The 17,529-nt window shown below is 53.7% G+C and overlaps 1 protein-coding gene across 2 annotated transcripts in view; it reads left to right on the top strand.

The window, feature by feature from the left end:
- The window catches only part of DLEC1 (DLEC1 cilia and flagella associated protein), a 96,565-nt gene that overhangs the window by 58,091 nt on the left and 20,945 nt on the right, over positions 1-17,529 (top strand). The window contains exons 7-19 of one of the 2 annotated variants that reach the window (XM_089919039.1): positions 78-165; positions 696-869; positions 1,492-1,628; positions 3,051-3,143; positions 6,003-6,108; positions 6,733-6,895; positions 7,995-8,187; positions 8,837-8,895; positions 9,469-9,637; positions 10,050-10,143; positions 10,360-10,490; positions 10,599-10,757; positions 14,499-14,638. In XM_089919039.1, coding sequence (XP_089775165.1) covers positions 78-165; positions 696-869; positions 1,492-1,628; positions 3,051-3,143; positions 6,003-6,108; positions 6,733-6,895; positions 7,995-8,187; positions 8,837-8,895; positions 9,469-9,637; positions 10,050-10,143; positions 10,360-10,490; positions 10,599-10,757; positions 14,499-14,638 — 1,706 coding nt within the window. The remainder of the gene's footprint in view (positions 1-77; positions 166-695; positions 870-1,491; positions 1,629-3,050; positions 3,144-6,002; positions 6,109-6,732; positions 6,896-7,994; positions 8,188-8,836; positions 8,896-9,468; positions 9,638-10,049; positions 10,144-10,359; positions 10,491-10,598; positions 10,758-14,498; positions 14,639-17,529) is intronic. The other variant, XM_022553713.3, reaches the window with a different exon arrangement.

Genomic DNA, 17,529 nt, shown 5'->3' on the forward strand with positions numbered 1-17,529 from the left:
CATCCCCTTCCCATATTATCCAGTGAACCCCAGACTTCATAGCCTTTGTCCACACACGTCGCTTTGCCTTTGAACAGATGGTGATCTCACTGCAGAACACCACGTCCACCAGCCGCCACCTGCGAGTCCTCCCGCCGTCCACGCCCTACTTCGCTCTGGGATTGGGTGAGCTCAGGGTGGCAGAGGCCTGGGTGGCCTCGACATCGTGTACTGGCCTTGCCCCGGGTTACACGCCCACCAGGCCCTAGGGTGACTCCACAGCTGCACCCCTCGTGCTCCGCAGAGGCCTCCTACCCACCCTCCACCAAAGGCCCCCAGTCCCGACAGCTCCTCCTCGGATCTCGTCCCTCCAGGCTTGGTTCTGCCCTCTCCTCGCCCTGCGCACTGTCACTGCCCTCAGCCAGGACCCCTGGTTCCTCACTTAGGCCATCGCAGTGGCTTCCCAGCCAGGCTTCCTTCCTCCGTGACGCAGTGTTCTCCTGAAGAACAGCTCTGATCTTGTGTCCCACCCACCCCAACCCCTGCAGAAACCTCAAATACCTCTCTGCTGCCCACAAAATAAATGCTAAGCCATAGGAACAGGCATGGCCCCACCTGACCATTCCAGGTGGACCCTATCACTCCCCCCGCTGCCCCAGGCCCTGGTCTTCTTACCTGGTCTCCAGAATCTCATCTGTCGCTTTTGTCACCCACAGGGATGTTCCCAGGAAAAGGTGGAATGGTGGCTCCTGGAATGACCTGCCAGTACACTGTCCAGTTTTTTCCCGACTGCCTTGGGGATTTTGATGACTTTATTTTAGTGGAGACCCAGTCAGCGCACACGCTGCTGATCCCCCTGCAGGCCTGGAGGCCGCCCCCAGTGCTGACGCGTGAGTGTGCTCTGCTCCCCCGGGATTCAGGGAGGGCTGGTGCCCCTATAAGGACCGCCTGCCCACAGGGCCCCTTCATGGCAGCACACAGCCTGTCCCCTGGGACAGGGGCTTCTGGGTCCAGAAGCTTGCCCACAGTCCTCGTGTGTCAGGCCCTGGCCATCCTGCTTCCCGTGGAGGCTGACTCCGAGTGACACGCATCGGGAGAGGAGGCCAGCATCCCAGCTGACCCCAGCCTAGGCGTCGCTGGCTCAGGGACACCCTGAGTGGGCCTGTGCCATGGCGAGGCAAGAAGGAGTGCCTGGAGCCCTCCATGGGTGTCACCTGTGTGGCCATGGGGTGGCTGGCTTTGCCTGGACGCCCTCATTTACGAGTCCCTTCAGCTGGGCACAGGCTGCAAGCTGGGACTCTGACCACAACCCCCAGGGCCATGCCGGGTGGCACTGGCTGAAGCCCGAGCGCGTGGAGTCCCGAGGCGCCGCTGCCATGTGGGAGCAGGGGTGGGCCCATCCCCATCCATCCCCCTCGCCCCTCCACAGCTGCTCTTAGCTCGGGCTGGGCCTCTGGAGAGCAACAACAGGACTGTGCTGTTTCTCTTGCCCATCTTTCCTTGTGGCTGTAGTGTCGCCGGTGTTGGACTGTGGTTACTGCCTCATTGGGGGCATGAAGATGACCAGATTCATCTGCAAAAACGTGGGCTTCAGCGTGGGCAAGTTCTGCATTATGCCTAAGAAGAGCTGGCCGCCGCCAAGCTTCAGAGTGAGTGCTCACAGATTGCTACCTGGAAAAAGAGCAAATCCATCAAAGGAAATAACCCCTGTGAGGGACTTGCTCGAGTGCACCTGTGACTGGAAACACACACAGAGAACAGAATTTTATAACCTCTCTCTCCAGCTGCCATGGTCCAATGAGAATCAACATGTACAGAGACCAGCGCTGTAGTTCTTGTTACTCCCCTAATACCTGTGTGACCCTGGGCAGGTCCTGTCACCTCTCTTATCCTCCAAGGCCTGGCTCAAATGTCCCTGCATTCATTCATTCATTCATTCATTATAGTAGCAAATGTTTGAGTATAGCAGAGGTCACAGATTGGCAGCTCTTTGGCTGAATTTTGTGGGTATATTTATTTGGCACAGGGCTTAAAAACATTTTTTGAGCCACCATTTAAAAATAGAGAGATTTCGGACTTCCCTGGTGGCCCAGCGGCTAAGACTTCACGCTCCCAGTGCAGGGGGGCCGGGTTCAATCCCTGGTCAGGGAACAAGATCCCACGTGCTGCAACTAAGACCCAGCACAGCCAACCAACCAACCAACCAAATAAATAAATAAATATTTTTTTTTTAAATAGAGAGACTTCGTATAAAAATGTGCACTTCCAGTCTCTCTGAAACATTGGGAGATGTGCAGCCCTGGGCCAGGATCCACTGTGGCCTGTCAGCTGGAGTTGAGAAGCAGGGGGTGTGCACATCCCCTCCTGTTTGCCCAGCTCTGCCCTCCCCGCCCCAGGGCAGCCAAGTGCTGACACCGCTGATGGTCATGCTCACTCACAGTGTTACCTGACTCAGTGTAGAGATATTTTGCTGTACCTGTGTCTCCCGAAACAAGCGACAGATCCAGAGGACCACATGTTCCCAGACACACATTTCACTCATTTCTGTTACCTGCCAGGGTCCTGGAGGCGTGGGTTTGTGTCCCTGGCATGCTAAGTGGCTTCCTGTTGTGGGCACCTGGGCTGCAGCTCTGCTGACAAGATGGCAGCTTCCCTTGACTCAGGTGCACATGGCCAGGGGTGGGTTGAGGATGGAGGCCGACACAGAAGCCGGCACCAACCACACAGGCTGCTGTAGTAGGGAAAGGACTGTGCTTTGGGAGCCCACCTCCTGCTTTGCGTCTGAAACACTTGTCAGTGGCCTCGTACCTCCTACCCGCGGGCAGCTCTTCGTGGACGCTCCGTCTTGTACTCATCTTGAACCACCAGAACCCCATCTAGTGCCTGGTGCAGGTTGAGTAAGTGCTTGCTGAATGGATGAGCCTCCGTTTCTTCATGAACAGGAGACTGGATGATCCATTAAGACCCTTCAAATCACAAAATGGATGTTTGGAGGAGGGAAGTGTGTCATCTGAGCATGAGATTTTACAGTTTCTTCCACACTGTTGGGTCATCTTCTGCTTTTCTTTAAGGCTGTTGCAACCATCGGCTTTGTTGAGCAGCCCCCCTTTGGGATCCTGCCGTCAGTGTTTGAGCTGGCTCCGGGGCAGGCTGTATTCATGCAGGTAGGTGATGAGACGCTAGCTTGTATTTCTTTATGATTGGTTCGCTGTTTCCTCAACTGCTCGCTTGATTTCATTTGCCTCTCTGGTTTTTTGTTTTTTGGGGCTTTTGGGGGTTTTTTTTGGCTGCCCCACACAGCTTGTGGGATCTTTAGCTCCCGGACTAGGGGTTGAACCTGGGCCACCGCAGTGAAAGCACTGAGTCCTAACCACTGGACCGCCAGGGAATTCCCGCCTCTGTGTTTCCATGACCCAGATATCCACTCCCAGGTCCCAGCCTTGGTGGCTTCTGTGTAGGAGCATGCTGTTGCATTCTGTGGGGTGATGTCATTTGACTGTCCTATGACCTCCCTCACAGAGCAAGTGCAGAAAGCCCTAGCAATGCCACCATGATCCCTGAGTTTTGCTTGTCCACCCGTGAGCCTGCGGGTCACCTCTACTAACATCTGAGCTGCCTCCAGGATCTCCCCTCAGTCCTTCAGTCCATCTTGGACCATCCCACCCCCTAAATCTGGTACCTTTGTTCCTCTTTCCTGTTTTATCCTCAGTTATATGGTCAACAAGGCCCGCCTTCCTTAGGCCTCATCCTGAACCTCTGCAGAAGCTCCCAGAGTCTGACCTCTGGGATGTGGGCTCCTCCTTTCCTAACTGGCCCCTTTCCGGGGTCCCTTGGGCCTGTCACACCTGCTCACTGGTCCCCAGAAGAGGCTGTGAGACATGGTGATGTCTTCCTGCCCCTGTCACCCCACCCTCTGCTCCAGGAGTCTGACTCTGTGCTGTCCCATGGCTGGGTGTGGGGCTGCCACAAGCGAGCATGGCCTTCCTCACTTGCCTGTTGAAGGACACACCGACATTAAAGAGTAAAAGCTATCTGGGTTCTGGGGAGGGGGATTTGGCCTACATCAGGTCATCAGGTAGTGAGAGCCAAGAGCCATAGGTTCTCAAACTCAGCTGCACATGGCCGTCCCCTGAGAAACTTGCAAACACGCTGACATCTGGGCCCCAGCCCTGAGGTTTTGAGTTAATTGGTCTGGGCTGTGGCCTGGGCATAGGATTTTTCAAGCTCCCCAGGTGATTCTGTGTGTGCAGCGAAGTTTGAGGACCGCTGCCATAAGCTTCTTTGCCAAGATGTAAAGGAAGGCTTCCTTTATCAGTTCCTTTCCAGTTTCAAGGGTCTGATGGGGTCTTGTTTGGGAGTGATGCTGTCTTGTTCATGTCCGTGATGATCTGATCCTGATAAGAACCTGGCTTTTGGAGTCGGGACGAGGCCAGTTCAGGAGCACAATAGGGATTATCCATCCTCGTCTGTTGCCGAGGGGTGAGCCAGGTCCTCTTGGCATAGCCCAGGATTTGTCAGAGCCTTGTGGTGGCTTTAAGGAATTGGGGCTGGTCACCCCTGCCCAGGCCATGATGTCCCCCTCATCCCATCCTCCTATGATCCCCAAGGAAAAGAAGAGGGTGGCAGCAGCAGTCTTTGGGGAGCAGTGGGGGAGTCAGGGCGAGGTTTTCCCCTTTGCATTCCTTATGTAAATTTTGTTTACTGATTGGGATTTTGTTTGTTTTAAAATTGATTCGTATTTCCAAATAAATAGATTCACATGATTAAAAATTCAAAAGACGCAAATAGATGCACAATGAAATGCTCCCTCTCCCCCCAGTTCCTCAGCCACCCAGAGGCCACAGCCTTACCAGGTTAGAGTGCCCTCCCAGAGATATGTGATGCCTACCTAAGCAACTGCACATGGTTTTTTCTTTCCTTTGTTTCCATTTTTCCTTCACACAAATAGTTGCCCACTCTGTGCTCTGTTCTGCCCCATGTATTTTCCACTTACCGGTTCATATTTTTTATAGCTGCATAATATTCCACCGGACATATGAACCATAATTTAGGTCAACTGCCCCCTGCACGAAGATTATTTCTGATCTCCGGCCATCTCAGGGAATAGCTTATACATACATCACTCTGTCCTACCAGAAGGATACAGTCCTTGACGTGCATTTGCTGACTCAGGGTCTCTGCTCTCATAATTGTGATACATGTCGCCAGAATCCCCACCATGTGGATTGTATCAATTTGTACTTCCATCCACAGTATGTGAGCGTGCCTATTTTAATTCTCATACCTTTGCCAATACAATGGGTTATCAAACTTAAAAAAAAAAACTGTTGTCATGGACATTTTAAAACATATACAAAAATAATCTGAAAAAGAATAGATATACATATATGTGTATAACTGAATGACTTTGCTGAATACCTGAAACTAACATAACATTGTAAATCAACTACACTTTAATTAAAAAAAAAAAAGGTCAGAAGTCCAACTGGCCAAGCAAAAACAAAAACAAAAAAACCCCAAAACAAACCTATATGCAAAAATAGAATAGTTGAATGATCACCCATGTACTCATGACACAGCTTCAACATTTATCAACTCTTGGCCAACCTTATTTCCTTTGTGCCCCTCCGTCTCTTTCCACCAAGCCCTGCCCTGCCCCTCTAGATTATTTTGAAGAAAATTAACGTAACCTATCACTGTGTTTATGACCGCTAACTTTCTGCTCTTTGCCAGTAGGAGGCATGAAAAACTGTTCTTCTGGGTGGTTTGCATTTCCACTTCTTTTATCATGAATGAGGTTAAACATGTTATTTAAGAGCCATTTGTATTTCAGTCTCTATGAATTCTCTCTTCATAGCCTTTCAACACACTCCCCAAATTAGCTGGTGGAGCCTGGGCTGAACCCCTAGCCTTAGGGAAGGGGCTGGGAGGGGAGGGAGAAGTGGAGACCGGAGGGAAGGGGGTGCAGCTGAGAAGAAGAGGGCGAGGGGGTAGAAGCCCCTTCACGGGAGACAGCGGGACAGCCCTTCTTTCCCCAGGTCCTGTTCCTCCCAACCAGCCTGGGAAAGGCAGAGCAGACCTTCATCATCGTGTGTGACAACTGCCAGATAAAGGAGCTGGTGACCACAGGTGGGCTTGGGTGCGCTCCCAGGCGTGGCCCAGCTGCGCCCGGTCCCCCTTGGGGGTGGGCACACTCGGGATGCTGCAGCCTCCAGGGCTCTGGTTTGGGGCCTCTAGCTCTGGTCAGACCTTAGAGACCCAAGCCAGCGTGGGCTTCGGGACTGTCCCAAGGAGCCGTCTAGTGCGAGAGGGATGGAAACCTGGGGGGCAATCTTTTATCGAGTCACTTTGAAACTCACTGTGATCTCCTTTGGGGGACTGCCAGTGACTCACACAGAAACGACCAGGGCACCTGTAGGTTCCTGTACAGTTAGAAGGGGCATCCTGCTGAATTTCCTTAAGGTGCCCTGTTCCTTCCTTCCATCCGTCTGTCTACCATCCACCCAGTTTCACTCACCAGGTATTAATTGAATGCCTGCTACATGCTATGTTATCAGAATCACCTTCTTTTGGTCTGAGGTGATGTGGGGACATGAACCTGTGTGCTGTTGGCTCCCTGTCCCCCTGTGTGCACTTCCCGGGGTCACGATCACGGCCGGTTGCATGTGGATGGTGGCCTGGGTCCTGTGACAGCCTTCGGCCACAGAGTCCTGGTTTCAGCCCTAGTGAAACTTCACTACTGTACTTTGTCAGGAATCGGGCAGCTGGTGGCTCTGGATCTGATCTATGTTTCTGGTGAAAAAAGTCAGCCGGAGCCCGGAGAGCTCACAGACTTAACAGCCCAGCACTTCATACGCTTTGAGCCTGGAAACCTTCAGTCCACGGCCAGCAAACTGCTGATTATTAGAAACGCCACGTGAGTGACGCCTGTGAGGGACCCCAGCACACACCCTCCCTCCTTCCTCACCTGGCCTGAGGTCCCAGTGAGGCTGGTGGTTCCTTCCAGAGGCCAGGGGGGAATCTGGGCACAGGATGGAAGGATCCAGATTTGCACTGTCCATCATGGTAGCCAGTTGCCACATGTGACTATTTAAATGGAAATCAATTAAAATTAAGTAAAAGTAAAAACTCACTTCCTCAGTGACACCAGCCACATTTTAAGTACTCAGTAGCCACACGGGTAGAGCCGATTTATGAGATGTCATATTGGACAGTGTTGCTGTAGATCCTTTGGAGCATCCTTAACCAGGAATAGTTTTCCTGAGAGGTCCTGCCCAGCCCATGAGGGGAAGCCACCCAAGTCCCAACGTCAGACAGATGATGGCCTGTGGGTTCAGCTCTCACTGCCATTTATTCCCTGACCATCCTCTGAGCTCTGTCATTACACCAGGACAGACTTTAGGGAGCCTCCCGGCCATGCTGCCCAAGTGACCCAGGCCTTACACAGGCTCTGTCGCCTGGCAGGATGAGTAGCCCTCACCTGCCGTCCCCCTCACCGACACCTGCTGTCAGCAGGACGCCTGGAGTCCTACCCCTTCCACCACCAGGGAGTTGTCACCGCTCCTGTTGGCAGCCAGTGGGCACATATCTTTCTGGCCAGAGCAGTAGTCCTGGGAGGCCATAGCTGGAGAGGCAGAGGGTGGGGTCAATGTGGCGAAAACTCACGCAGTAGAAGATAAGGCAGAAAATTTTCCTGATATCTGGGGGGGGGGGGTTGCCTGATAGTTAGAGCATGATTCCCCCGAGTCACTGTGGCTCCAGCCTCCAGCTGCTGTGCGGGGCTGTGCTGGGAGGTCTCCAGACTCCCTGCCCCCCGTGCTGTCACTTGCCCAGGGGCCCCCAGGCTCCTCCATGGGAAGGGCCTGAAGGCTGACCTGGCCACGTCCTGCTCCTGGGTCGTTTCCTGCTCACTCCGGGAGCAGGGCCAGGCCAGGCCGGGGGTTGGGGGAGCTGATTCTTGCAGAAGTGGGACATGGCCTTGGGCCCACTGCCTACTGTCAAGGTCGTCCCCACAGGCACGTGGAGCTGGCCTTCCGCTGGCAGATCGTGAAGCCCAACCTGAGGCCCCTAATACCTGGAGAAACCTACAGCCTGGACAGCATCAAGTCCCACCCCGACAGGGAGACGGCATTCTCCATCACCCCCGACATGGGAGCTCTCAAGCCCCACACGGACCACGAGTTCCTCTTGAGCTTCTCTCCTCGAGAGGTTCGAGTGCGGCCATCTTGGTGGTCACACATGATTTGGTCACGATGTTTTCACCCTCTGTCCCTGTTCTTTGGTGACACTGAAGCCACGGCCGACGCTGCCGAGATCCCTAGCATCCTGCCGAGGCTGGCGCTTAGCTAAGAGCGGGGCCAGTGGCCGGGTTTGGTGTCCAGCTCGTTTTGCCTGGTCCCGACCCTGCACGCCCCATCTGCAGCCAGGGCCTGGGCTCGTTTCCTCGGCCCTGGTGTCTTCCGTGTCTCTACTACATCAAAGGTGTTACCATTCCTGCCCAGCCCACAGAAGCCCCCAGAAAGAGGGAGGTGGGGCTCCCCAGAGTGAGGCTCACACGGCCCCAACTTTCCAACACCAAGCCATGTGTGTCCCGGGCGAGGGGGGAGTGTGAGGGGGATGCCCAGGGACCCTTGCTGGTAAGAGAGCAGGCCTGCCTCTCAGCACGCAGCCATCTCACGGCCTCTCCCGGGAGGGTGTGGTGCTTCAGGCACACTGAGGGCACTGCCAAGCGAAGCAGCGCTGTGTCTCGTGGAAGACATCTCTGGGGGCCAGGCCACCGGGAGGAGGGATGCCTGCCGTGGCTCCAGCCTGCCCTGGGGCAGGCTTTTGTCTTCAGGGTGCTGTGTTTGCCTTGCAGCACAGGGATTTTCACAGCGTGCTCCAGATGGTGCTAGAGGAAGTCCCAGAGCCCATGAGGTGAGCGGGAACCGGGCCCCTGGCTGAGGGGTACGCAGTTGGGCATGCTGGGGCGGAGTGAAGGAGCCCCTGACCCCCGGCAGGCTTTGGCGCGTGGGAGCGCCTTGCCTTGCCCTGGCACCCAGGCCTGGAGCGGGCTCCACAAGCAGGGAACAGCTCTCTGGACTTACTATCCTGGAACCTGGGAGCTGTGCCCCGGGCCCACGGTTACCGCCGGGCCTCTAGGCTGGTGGCCCCTGGCTGGTGGCAACTAATGAGGGGAGGTTTTGTCCCAAGGCGTCACCTCTGCCAGTGCTTCCCTGAGCAAGCTGTCGGTGGGGGGCCTCCAGTCAGCTGGTGTGGAGATCCTGGCCGACGCTGCTGCAGGGTGGTCCCTGGAGGTGCAGGGAGGGACCCCCGCCCCAGGCCTGTGGTTGAGCTGCCGTCCCAGCCACAGGCATTCATCTGTTTCAGGGCATTGCTGACGCCTCTGATTTCAGGGGGCTTGGGAGCTGTGGGCAGGGGGCGCTTTCTTTTCACAAGACAGAGATAGGGGACGCGATGGCTCCTAGCTCATGGTGGCTTTGTGTCCAGCTTGCACTTGGAAAACCCGAAGGATCCCTCGTACTCTGTGGATGACGTGATTGTCCTGGAAATCGAGGTGAAAGGCTCAGTGGAACCTTTCCAGGTTCTCTTAGAACCATATGCCCTCATCATCCCCGGGGAGAACTACGTTGGGATGAATGTGAAGAAGGATTTCAAGGTAGGTGGTTGTCCCTCCCCAGCCTAGGCTGCCCGAGATGGTGCTGAACTCAGGCACGAGCATGGGGAGGAAGCAGCTGGCGGGGCCAGCAGTGGTGGCCACTGCAGAGAAGCTGAGGCTCTTCCCAGAGCCCCGGAACCCACTTGGTTTGAACAGACGCTGGGCCGGGCACGTCTGTCATTTGTCAGCTTCCCAGCATCCTCCAAACGACAGGACTGTGGCACCCGTTCCTGGGTTTAGGGATCTTTGACTGGCTGTGGCACCCACAAACCCTGCAGTGTGCGTTGGTGCCATCGGGTGGCTGGGATTTAGCTGGGAAGGTGTCGAGAGGACCTCTTGTGAGCCCACAATCCCGCAGTCCTTTAGCAAGTACAGATCTGACGGGGACCCCGGCTTGGGGTGTGTCTTTCAGATGTGGAACAACAGCAGATCTGCCATCAGGTACACGTGGGGGAAGATCAGCGACTGCCACATCGTTGAAGTGGAGCCCTGCACGGGGACCATCGGTACTGCAGGGGCCGAGGTGGGGGCTGGCTGGGGAAGGAGAGCTCGAGGTGAAAGGGGCCTGTGCAGGGGTCCATGGCCCCCTGATCAGCTCCAGCCGCAGCCTGGCCCTGTGGTGGGTAAGGAGTACACCGAGGCCAGGTATCTGAGCCCGGCCACAGAGGGGACCTGCCCCTGCTTCCTTTCTCCACGGCTCACCTTTCCTCTCCCTCTCTCAGAGCCCAGCGAGGTGGAGGATTTTCAGTTGAACTTTACCGGGGGTGTCCCCGGCCCGACGAGCCAGAGCCTGCTGTGTGAAATCAAAGACTCCCCCTCACCGGTGGTCTTACACGTGGAGGCGGCCTTTAAGGTGCCTCTGGTGGTGCTGGGTGGCTGGGTGGGCTGGACGGGGAGCTGGGGTAGGGCACAGAGCCCACGGCCCGGGTGGCCCGGTGACTGGCCCCTCTGGGTGCCTCAGGGGCCTGCCCTCGTCATCGACGTCTCAGCCCTTCAGTTTGGTTTGCTGCGCCTGGGGCAGAGAGCCACCAACTCCATCCAGATCCGGAACGTCAGCCAGCTCCCGGCCACGTGGTCCATGGAGGAGAGCAGGGTCTGCCTGCAAGAAAGGCAAGAGGGCGTAAGTCCTGTGATGCTGGCTCGTGGTGCCACCCCGACCCCCGACCCCCGACCCCCACCGGAGCCGAGTAACCCACGTGTTGTGTGAGCCGTGGAACTGTTGCTGGTGCCTTCAGAGTGTGGAGGCTGGAGAGGAAACGCCTGCCTGGTGACCTTTGCCTCGCAGAGTCCCCCATCCCCTGTCTCTAGGCAGTCGGGGTCCTTTCTACAGCAGAACTTAACCCCGAACTGGATTTTCCTGTTCCTTTCAGAGCAGCCAGAGTCAGGAAGAAAACAGGCAGCTGAGTTGGGCGGGAAGCTTCCAAAAGGCCCCCGGGGAGGGGCAGGCCGCGGGGCTCCCTGCAGAGGTTCCCAGCCTGCTTGCAGTTTTGAGTACCTGCCACCAGGTGGTGAGCTTGCCGTATTTTTGGCTGTGTTGGGTCTTCGTTGCTGCGCGCTGGGCTTTCTCTAGTTGCTGCGAGCGGGGGCCACCTCTTCGTAGCGGTGTGCGGACTTCACATTGCGAATGCATTGCGGTGGCTTCTCTTGTTGCAGAGCATGGGCTCTAGGCATGTGGGCTTCAGTAGTTGTGGCACATGGGCTCAGAAGTTGTGGCACGCGGGCTCAGTAGTTGTGGCACGCGGGCTCTAGAGCGCAGGCTTAGTAGTTGTGGCGCTCGGGTTTAGTTGCTCTGCAGGGATCAAACCCGTGTCCCCTGCACTGACAAGTAGATTCTTAACCACTGTGCCATCAGGGAAGCCCATGGCATCATGTTTAAATACCATGTTTGGGGAATTCTCTGGTGGTCCAGTGGTTAGGAATCAGGTGCTTTCACTGCCGGGGCCTGGGTTTGATCCCTGGTCAGGGAACTAGGATCCCGCAAGCTGCGTGGCACAGCCCTCCCCCCCCAAAAAATATATATATATTCAATCTTTTTTTTTAAATTTTTACTTATTTATTTATGGTTGTGTTGGGTCTTTGTTTCTGTGCAAGGGCTTTCTCTAGTTGCGGCAAGCAGGGGCCACTCTTCATCGCGATGCGCGGCCTCTCTTGTTGCGGAGCACAGGCTCTAGACGCGCAGGCTCAGTAATTGTGGCTCACGGGCCTAGTTGCTCCGCGGCATGTGGGATCTTCCCAGACCAGGGCTCGAACCCGTGTCCCCTGCATTGGCAGGCAGATTCCCAACAACTGCGCCACCAGGGAAGCCCTATGTTCAATCGTGAACAAGCCCAAGCCACACCAGCAGGCAGCTAGCTATAAACCACTGGCTCACCAGGCCCACCCTTCCCACGTGGTGACTGTAGCTCCATCGGAGCAGCTGCTGCACGTACGAGACTCTGGCCAGGTCTGTCTGGTGAAAGCACCCTCCCTCCCCAGGTCCCCCATCCCGCTGCCCACTTCTCCTGTTGGTCAGAGGGCCGCACACTTTTCCTTCCACATTCAGGAGCTGAGGAAAGAGAGTCACAGCCACACATACATCTTATTTGCCAATGCACCTTCCCTTCTCCAGGACTTTTCCTTTCCACTTGAAAGCCATTCTCCTTTACCTGGCGGCCTCGCTTCTCCACTAGGCACCCTGAAACTTAGAAGTTATGACAGTTTGCATCGAATTGGCCAACACCATTGCCAAGGAACATTGCCATGTGGTCTGTTCCACAGGCTTGGAGTTAGCACTGGCCCCCCCAGGGCTCACTGGTCACGCTGCTTGGACCATGGAACCACAGAGGCTGGTGCTGGGACTGCGGGCAGGGTGCTCAGTAACCTTTTCTTCAAATGAAACCCTCAACAGAAGCCCAAGATCTAGAATAGAGTATGACTGTTCTTGGCTCCCAGAGGCCCCCTCGTCAAGCACCCCTGACCCACCCTGCCACTCCCCACATCCCACTTCCCTGCTCTAGGACTTCTGAGCAACCCCTGGGATTTCCCAGAGTGAAGTTGGAAACTTATGGACCTCAGCCAACCTTGTCACTTGATAGAGGAGAAACAGGGAGGGACAGGGGCCTCCCTGGGGCCACACAGCTAATAGGTGGCAGAATCGTATCAGATCCAAGTTCTCTGATTCCCAGTCTGTGTTTTTCTCCCCTTGTGAAGAATAACTACATTTTACAGTTGAAGTAATTGTCAGTTTCACAGTACATTAAGATTTATGTCCTAATCGAAGCTGGTAGCAGTCCTGTCTCTACAGTTCTCGGCGCTGTGTTCTTGTGAGCTCTCAAAAATAATGTTGAGATTTGGGGTTTGTAGATGTCCCCAGGCCAGGGGACCCAGAAACCCAGACCCAGACCATAGCCCCCCCCCGCCCCCCCCCCACACACACCGGGCTCCAAAGGAGAGGCACGTGAGGAACAACGAGCAAAGAAAGCAAAGGGGCTCTTTCCTTACCAGCAGAGCTTGGGCCCAAAGCTTGGACAAGCCAGGCCAGAGCATGCCAGCCACGTTTCCTGAGACGTAGGCCAGCCCACCCTCCCTCCAGTGCCAGGGCGGTGGAACCTCTGAAGTGAGAGGTTACAGGGCCCAAGATAGCACAGCACGGCGGCCAGGGTGGAGGTGGGGTGGGACCGGGCAGGAGCGGCCAGGTCTCCCTCCAGGCAGGCGCCTTGCACTCCTTCATGGCCTTGGTCTCAAGGAAGGAAGAGACCAAAGAGGAGTAACCTCCCTCCTGGTTGTAAGCTTTCAACATGCAGTGATACCCCGACTAGCCAGTGCGGCCCATCTGGGGCCCTGGGGCCGCGCAGTCAGGCTGGTGCTCCTGGCCTCAGCCTGGACAGGAAGAGGGGCACTCTTCTCCCCAAGCCTTTTCCTTTCCCTTTTAGTGCCTGGTATGGGGCAGGGGGTGGACATGTCGGGTGAGTGGGAACTAGCCTGCAGTGGGGCTGAGTGAGGTGAGGGTGTGACGGGGTGGGGAAGAGACCATGTGGGTGTGTTACTGAACCAAGCTTGGGTCCGCTTGCCCACGTGCAGTAAAGCCAATCTACGGACAGCAGGTTGTGGTGAAGGAAGGTGTAGTGTTTAAGGTGCCAGACAAGGAAACTTGGTGGCTCGTGCTCAAAAACCTCAAACTTCCTGAAGGGTTTCAGCAAAACATTTTTGAAGGCCAGGTGAGGGAGGTGGATCATAGCGTATGTGCTCAGTTCGTACACAGTTCTCTGCTTGGTGGATGGTGAGGTAACAGGGCGGTGTCACAGGGGTTAACGTTATCAATCCTCAGGCTCCCGTAGGTCCGGGGACTACGTGCTCATGGTCATCAAGTAGTTAATTTCTTCCATTTGGTGGTGGTTTTAGCGTCTGTAAAACAACTTAGGAAACGTGCAGCGGATACTGTCATCTAGGCGCTTCAGAGAGGAGCTACAGTAGAGGATATGGGGAGGGGTCTGTCCCAGGAAGGCACGGTTACAGGTGCAAAGGGCAAATCTGTGGCCACATGGAAGCTTGTCCCCTAGTTTGGGGGCTTGGTGGCTTTCCTTACTTGAAGCCGACAGTTCCTGACGCGCCTGCGCAGCAGGGCGGGCAGACCTCTCAGAGCCACCGCGCCGAGGGAGACTCCCTCTGCCTTCCACCTCCTTTCCTTGGAGACTCAGTTTTCACCCTCTTCATCCTGACCTCTTGCTCAGCTGTGTTCCCCCACCCGCTTGCCTCCTTCCGCATCCTAGAAGCGCTCGGGGGATGGGGGTGGGGGCAGCTTGGGGGCAACCCTGGTTGTTCATGGCCAGCACCCAGTTCTGCAGTTCCATGTGTCCCCACTCCTCGTCCTTTTCCCCATCAGGTGTCTCCCTTCATCATCGAGCCGTCCAGTGGCCAAGTTCAGCCGCTGGGGGAGTGCAGAGTGAGCATCACGTTGGAGGCCCGGCACTGCCAGTGTCTGCAGACTGTCCTGAAGCTGGAGGTGGTAAACGGGACCTGCAGGTAAGGAGGTGGGGAGGGAGCCAGTACGACACACTCTTTGCATATTCGTGGCATATTTATTTATATTGTGTGTAGTTACATATTTGTCTATAGACGTTTCAGAATTTAAAGGTCTTGATATGTGTTTATCGGCATGTGGGATCTTCCCAGACCGGGGCACGAACCCGTGTCCCCTGCATCGGCAGGCGGACTCTCAACCACTGGGCCACCAGGGAAACCCCTCATATGTGTTTATTCTATGAAGTTTGGAAATTACAGAAAAGAAAATGATCCATAATCTATTACCTGGAGATCATTCACATTCACATAATATCACCCCAGTAATATTATGGGGTATATATATCCTTCTAGTGTATATATGCTAAAGGAATATACATTAATGCAACCACTTTGGACAACACTTTATTGTTACCTAATAAGGGTAACAATACCCTTGGTCCAGCATCAGTCCTTCTGGATATAATCCCAGAGAGACTTACACGTGTGCAGTGGGAGCCGTGTGCTCATGCTGGAAGGCTCATAGCTGGACTGTTCATGACAGTGAAAAACTGGAAACAGCCGACGTTCATCAACAGGAGAATGGATGCAAAATAACTGTGGCAGATTTTCTCTTTTATTGGAATGCAATTGACACGTCACTAAGTTTTAAGTTGTACAGCATACTGACCTGATTCATTTATATATTGCAGCACGATTTCCATTGTAGCGTTAGCTTACACCTCCATCACTTCACCTAATTATCATTTCATTTTTGTGGTGGGAATAATCAAGTCTCCCAGCAGATTTGATGTATATAATACAGTATTGGTATCCATAAGCACCATACTTCACATTAGATCTTCAGGACCCATTCACCTACTAGTTGCAAGTTTGTACCCTTAAACAGCATCTTTCCAGGTGCTGGGCACCCCCAGCCCCTGGTAACCACCATCCTACTCTCTGTTTCCACGAACTTGGCTTTTTTAGATTCTGCATGTAAGTGAGATATTACAGTATTTGTCTCTGTCTGACTTACCTCACTTGGCGTAATGTTCTCAAGGTCCATCCATGTTGTCGCAAATGGCAGGATTTCCTTCTTTCTCATGGCTGAGTAATGTTCCATTTTATGCATATACCATATCGTCTTCATCCATCAATCTGTTGACAGACAGTTAGGGTGCTCCATACCTTGGCTGTTGTGAATAATGCAGTAAACACGGGGGTGCAAATATCTCTTTGATATCCTGTTTTCACTTCCTTTGAATATATACCCAGAAGTGGAATTGCTGGGTCAGGTAGTAGTTCTATTTTTAATATTTTGAGGAACCTTCATACTTTTTCTGTGGTGGCTGAACCAATTTATATTCCTACCAATGGTGTACAAGGGTTCCCTTTTCTCCACATCCTCACCAACACTTGTCATCTTTTGTCTTCTTGAAGATAGCTGCTCTAACAGGTGTGAGGTGATATCTCGTTGTGGGTTTTTTTTTTTTGCGGTATGCGGGCCTCTCACTGCTGTGGCCTCTCCCGTTGAGGAGCACAGGCTCCGGACGCGCAGGCTCAGCGGCCATGGCCCACGGGCCTAGCCGCTCCGCGGCATGTGGGATCTTCCCAGACCGGGGCACGAACCCGTGTCCCCTGCATCGGCAGGCGGACTCTCAACCACTGGGCCACCAGAGGAGCCCCTCATTGTGGTTTTGATTTGCATTTCCCTGATGATTAGCGTTGCTGAGCATCTCTTCATGCACCTATTGGCCATTTGGATGTCTTCTTTGGAAAAATGTCTAGTTCCTCTGCCCATTTTTTAATTTGATTTGTTTGGCTTTTTGCTGTTTAGCTGTATGAGTTCTTTATATAATTTTGGATATTAACCCCTTATCAGATATGTGTTATTGCTGACTGAAAAAACAAAAAGCACAACCTAAAAGTTGAGAATTATGTTTTATTCTGGGACCTTACTGAGGACTATAGTCCAGAAAACAGCCTCTCAGATAGCTCTGAGGTAAGGGAGGAGCCAGAATATATGGGAGTTTTTGCTGAAAAAAAAACAAAACAAAAACAACATACAGGGGAACATCAAAAGATTACTGCTAATCACAAGAAACAGACATCTCAAGTTAATGATTTTAGTGCTTTTCTGTGTATGGGAAGATGCAAGATTCTGGGCTTATTGAAATCATTCCTTTAATATGCATTTTAACTACTGTATGGCTGGCACCCTGTCTCTCTCCATCCTGAATTCCCCTCAGGGTGCACTGGTGGAGGCAGGTGCAGTGACTGCTGGCTTGATGGTTGCAACATCCTTTGTTTACTGAAATGGCAGGCAGCATTCTTTGTCCACAGTGTGCAAATACTTTCTCCCATTTGGTAGGTTGTCTTTTCATTTTGTTCATTGCTTCTTTTGCTTTGCAGAAGCTTTTTAGTTTGATGTAGTCTCACTTTTTTTTTTAAAAATTATTTTATTTTGGCTGTGCTGGGTCTTCGTTGCAGCGCACTGGCTTCTCTGGTTGCGGTGTGCAGGCTTCTCTAGTTGTGGCGGGAGGGCTCTAGAGCACGGGCTCAGTAGTTGGCAGCACGCAGGCTTAGTTGCGGTATGTGGGATCTCAGTTCCCCGACCAGGGATTGAACCTGGGCCCCCTGCATTGGGAGCATGGAGTCTTAACCACTGGACCACCAGGGAAGTCCCCCTCACTTGTTTATTTTTGCTCGTATTGTTTTTTGTACTTCTGGTGTCAAATCCAAAGAAGCATCCCCAAGACTGATGTTGAGGAACTTCTTCCCTGTGTTTTCTTCTAGGTGTTTTATAGTATCAGATCTTATGTTTATGTCTTCGAGCCATTTCAAGGTAATTTTTGTGAGTGGTGTACAATAGGGGTTCAATTTCATTTTTCTACATGTGGTTACCCAGTTTT

Source organism: Delphinapterus leucas, chromosome 10 (assembly GCF_059928025.1).
Source record: "Delphinapterus leucas isolate spDelLeu-1000000601 "Yukka" chromosome 10, BTC_Dleu_Yukka2, whole genome shotgun sequence".
NCBI lineage: Eukaryota > Metazoa > Chordata > Mammalia > Artiodactyla > Monodontidae > Delphinapterus > Delphinapterus leucas.